Raw genomic sequence first — 4,311 nt, forward strand, 5'->3', positions numbered from 1 at the left:
TCAGATATATATATATATATATATATATATATATATATATATATATGTGTGTGTGTGTGTGTGTGTGTGTGTGTGTGATAAAGGTTAAAAACGCATAAATACTGTAATAGCATATCTGTAATAACAGACAAAGCAATAGTGACCACATAATAAAAACAGTTACTCACACTTGTGTGGTGCGACATTACTGTCGAATCCAATATATCTGGCACAGCAAATCTTTTAGTTTCAATCTTTCTGAAAATCCAACGTCGAATTGTGCCTCGTTTGTAAAAGAAAATGATGTGAACAAAGGTTCGAGTTCTTACTGAGGTCTATAACTTATCGTTGGGTTTCTGCGTAGACCTGCATTTTCCGCTCTTGTCATTTACCTACTATGTGCGTGAATCAGTGGGCGGGGCTAAACAGGCAGTGATGTAGAAGCAGGTGTTGATCATCTTCTACGGAGGCGGTGTTTAGCTACACTATTACATCAGAGTAGAACATTCCACAACCTGTTGTTTTGGCAGATTGGATTCAATATAAGCTGTTTTTAGACTAACGAGAAAGTTTCTGAAAGTTCTCAAACTTACAGGATATTTTTTATAACACAATGACCTCTTATATGTCAAAAGATCAAGGGAATTTAGATTTCTCAGTTCCTGACTCCTTTAAATTTGAATCGGTTTTGTAACTTCAGTTTTGACCCAGAAAAAAATTAAGTACACTCTCAGAAAAAAATGTACAATACAAAGCCGTACCCTAAGGTCCTAAAGCTATATATTAGTACCTTACATATTAGTACCTAAAATGTGCATATTAGTACCTTTTTAAAGGGTACTGCTGCAGTGACAGTTTTGTACCTTTTTTTGAGAGTGTACCTTGTGACCCAGAAATTATGACCCACAAAACCAACCACTGAAACCAACCAACCCCAGTTCTCCCTATCACTTAATCTGTAGAATAGTTCATACGAATATCCAGACTGATATTTTGTTTGGCGCAGGGTGATGACACTGAGGGAGAAACAGAGAATGGGTCTCCAGCAGAGAAGAGCTCAGACCAAACCAGCAACTCATTAGAAAGCCTCTACAGTGGACAGAGCTCATCCAGTAAGCATCTACACACAAGCGACCGAAGTGGAAAGTGATTTGACATTGTAATCATACTCTTTTTGTTTTTGTATTTATTGGCTCAGGTGGTGTGGCTAGCAATTCAGATGTATCCAGTAACAGACACAGCCTGAAATTGGAAGAGGAAGTGCCCTACACGGGACAGTTCTGTGGGCGAGCTAAAGTACATACAGACTTTGTCCCCAGTCCATATGATACAGACTCCCTAAAACTGAAGGTGAAATAAATATTGTATTTTTTTTAATTCAAGATTGCTTCCAGTTGATTGAATCAGCACAATTTTAAAGGAGAAACATTAACTGCCAATAGTAAGTTAATGGTGTTGGTAATCTTTTTCAGGTGGGAGACATCATCAGCATCATAAGTAAACCACCTATGGGCATATGGACTGGCATGCTTAATAATAAAGTGGGAAATTTCAAGTTTATTTATGTGGATGTTCTGCCTGAGAAAGAGAAGGAAGAAGAGGAGGAGGCCCCAAAAATAAGACCTGTGAAAGTATGCAAGAAGCCACGACCGAATACAATCCTGGAGTTATTAGAGAGACTTCATTTAGAGGTATAACCTCAAACAGGACACATATGTGTATACAAGTACACACATGGAAGCATCACTTATCCTTCATGCCCACCTGCTTAATCCAGCAAAATCCACCAGAAAACTATCTGTGGATTTTAACGTCACTATCTTCACCTCACACTGATTGGCTGCCACCAGTGTTTTAATTGTTAACTAAAATAAAAACTATTACAAACAATATATTTTCTGTAACTGAAAAAAACCTGAAATAAAATAAAATCTAAATATTAGATTTTAAAAAAACTTTAAAACATTTTTTTCCTAGAAATGTTGCCTTGTAAATTAACTGAAATGAAGAATTTTAAGTTAAAGTACTAAAATAGATGAAAAACTTACAAATTTTTTTTTAGAAACGTTGCCTTGTAAACTCACTGAAATAAAAAATATTAAAGTAAAGTACTCAAATAATATGAATATAACTATAAATTATATAATAGTAATATATGATAGTATATGAATATATTAATAAAATAATATAAATAATAATAACTTTATAATTAATGTTTAATAAAAATGACAAAAACATTTAAAAACATACTTACAACAAAAATAAAATCAATATAAAAATAAAAGCCAATTCAAAAAAACAATGCTACAATAGTATACAAATTATACTGCCAGCTTTTTTGTCATTGGCATATTTGAGCTTTTCTGATTACTTTGACACTCTCACCCCTTGTTTCTACATATCAATCCCACAAAAAAGTTAATAAATAAATAAACACTCAGCTCCCTAGAGAATTAATTGAAAACGCCCGTTCACATCCACACTAGTCGGCATATATGATTTAGTGCAAGTGCAAGATAATTCCCCTTAAATTTTGATTATATATGTCCATAAATTTCTCTTTGACTGGATAGTTTATAGCTGTATTGCACATTTTAATGTTGGAAATCTCTTTTGTCACAGGAATATGCATCTTCATTACTCCTCAATGGCTACCAGACAGTAGATGATCTCAAACATCTGAAAGAGAGGCATTTGATTGAGCTGAATGTGACCGATCCAGAACACAGACGCAGGTTGCTTGCTGCATCAGACTGCCTCTACGTGCCTCTAAGCAGTGAGTATCAATACAAGCAGTTTGATTGACAGCTTTGGGCAAAGCTATATTTTGGTTTTCTCTGTGTCCATCTCGAGAAACATTATGTCAGCAAGCCTCAGGAAGGACACAGATTCCACAATCTTGGCATTGTCTATTTTTGTGTTTTGATGAAATTCTGCCTTTTTGAAATATTAGAGTCAGACAGCGAGTCCAGTATTACTGAAAGTCACAACCTTATCTGTTTTAATTTAATCTATAATGCTCTGTGCAGTCAGGAACAGCCTTTTCCTGTAAATGCAGGTCAGGATTAATTGGCGTTTGAATGTGGGCTCACTGTGTGAGCAGGTGGCACATGGCTGGGCTGCTCTGGCTGATATGAGTGTGGGATAATAACCAGGAAGACATACTGTCATTTAATTAACATTAATTTCATTTGGGTTTTTGCGCAAATGCAAACCTGATTTGTTCGGCAGAGATGAAATTAATGAGCAGGAGTTTGTATGAGAGATTTAACCTTTCTTTGCTTTGGCTTACAGAAGACGAAGAGGGAGCGATGAAGGGCAATGAGGAGGAAGACGAAGATAATGACTGTCCCAGAGACTCGGGTTGTTTTATTCCTGCAGAGTGTCCTGACAGCTGAGCTGAGAGTTATCCAGTGTCTCTCTCCTGATATCATTTCATGTTAAAGCTACAAACAGACCCAGAACTCTGTTAAAGGGGTCATATGATGCGATTTCAAGTTTTCCTTTCTCTTTGGAGTGTTACAAGCTGATTGTGCATAGATAAGATCCCTGAAGTTGCAAAGACTAAAGTCTCAAAACCAAAGAGATATTCTTTATCAAAGTTAAGACTCTGCCACGCCCCCCTAAAACGGCTCGTTCTAACATGCCCCCACATATCTACCTCACTATGTGGCAATATTAGCATAATGCGGCCCAAATGTGCACGCAAAGAAAGAAGGCGTGGTTTCAGTAACCGCAGTTAGTGTTGAAAAAGTGAAATGAAACAAATGAAAAAGTTCTTTGAAACAAGACACCTAAGTTTATAGTTCGTCAGTTGTAAAAAAAAAAAAATTCTTTTCATACACTTATCATCAATTCATACATATTTATTATCAACTAAGGTCTTGTGGCAGGAAATAAATGTGTGACCACATTTACTCATTTGATTTCTCTGCTTGTGAAAAGGGGGGTGGGGGGGGGTGTACAAAAAACCAAGAAACTCGGAACAGATGCATATGATGATAGAGTGGAAAAATATTTGTATTTATTAACAATAATTAATACTACTACATAACTGATAAATGCAGGTTTGCCTGTAATTATATTTTTTAATTACAACTTACTTTTGATATTTTTCAAATGTATTATTATTATTATTATTATTAATATTATTTGTTTGTTTGTACCATGCATACTGTCTTGCGCACTAGAATAGTGAGTTTCTTTAAAGGGGTCATATGATGCGATTTCAAGTTTCCCTTTCTCTTTGGAGTGTTACAAGCTGATCGGGCATAGATAAGATCCCTAAAGTTGCAAAGACTAAAGTCTCAAATCCAAAGAGATATTCTTTAT

General features: G+C 35.5%; 1 protein-coding gene across 5 annotated transcripts in view; it reads left to right on the forward strand.

Annotated features, from left to right (window-relative positions):
* The window catches only part of LOC107666204 (SAM domain-containing protein SAMSN-1-like), a 13,388-nt gene extending 9,891 nt beyond the window's left edge, over positions 1-3,497 (forward strand). For all 5 annotated transcript variants that reach the window (XM_016457411.1, XM_016457414.1, XM_016457412.1 and 2 more), the window contains 5 exons: positions 986-1,091; positions 1,172-1,329; positions 1,452-1,670; positions 2,602-2,755; positions 3,274-3,497. In XM_016457411.1, coding sequence (XP_016312897.1) covers positions 986-1,091; positions 1,172-1,329; positions 1,452-1,670; positions 2,602-2,755; positions 3,274-3,377 — 741 coding nt within the window. In that variant the 3' untranslated portion in view covers positions 3,378-3,497. The remainder of the gene's footprint in view (positions 1-985; positions 1,092-1,171; positions 1,330-1,451; positions 1,671-2,601; positions 2,756-3,273) is intronic.
* The last annotated feature ends 814 nt before the right edge of the window (positions 3,498-4,311 follow it).

The sequence above is a fragment of the Sinocyclocheilus anshuiensis genome, unplaced genomic scaffold (genome assembly GCF_001515605.1).
Source record: "Sinocyclocheilus anshuiensis isolate Anshui unplaced genomic scaffold, SAMN03320099.WGS_v1.1 scaffold984, whole genome shotgun sequence".
Lineage (NCBI taxonomy): Eukaryota > Metazoa > Chordata > Actinopteri > Cypriniformes > Cyprinidae > Sinocyclocheilus > Sinocyclocheilus anshuiensis.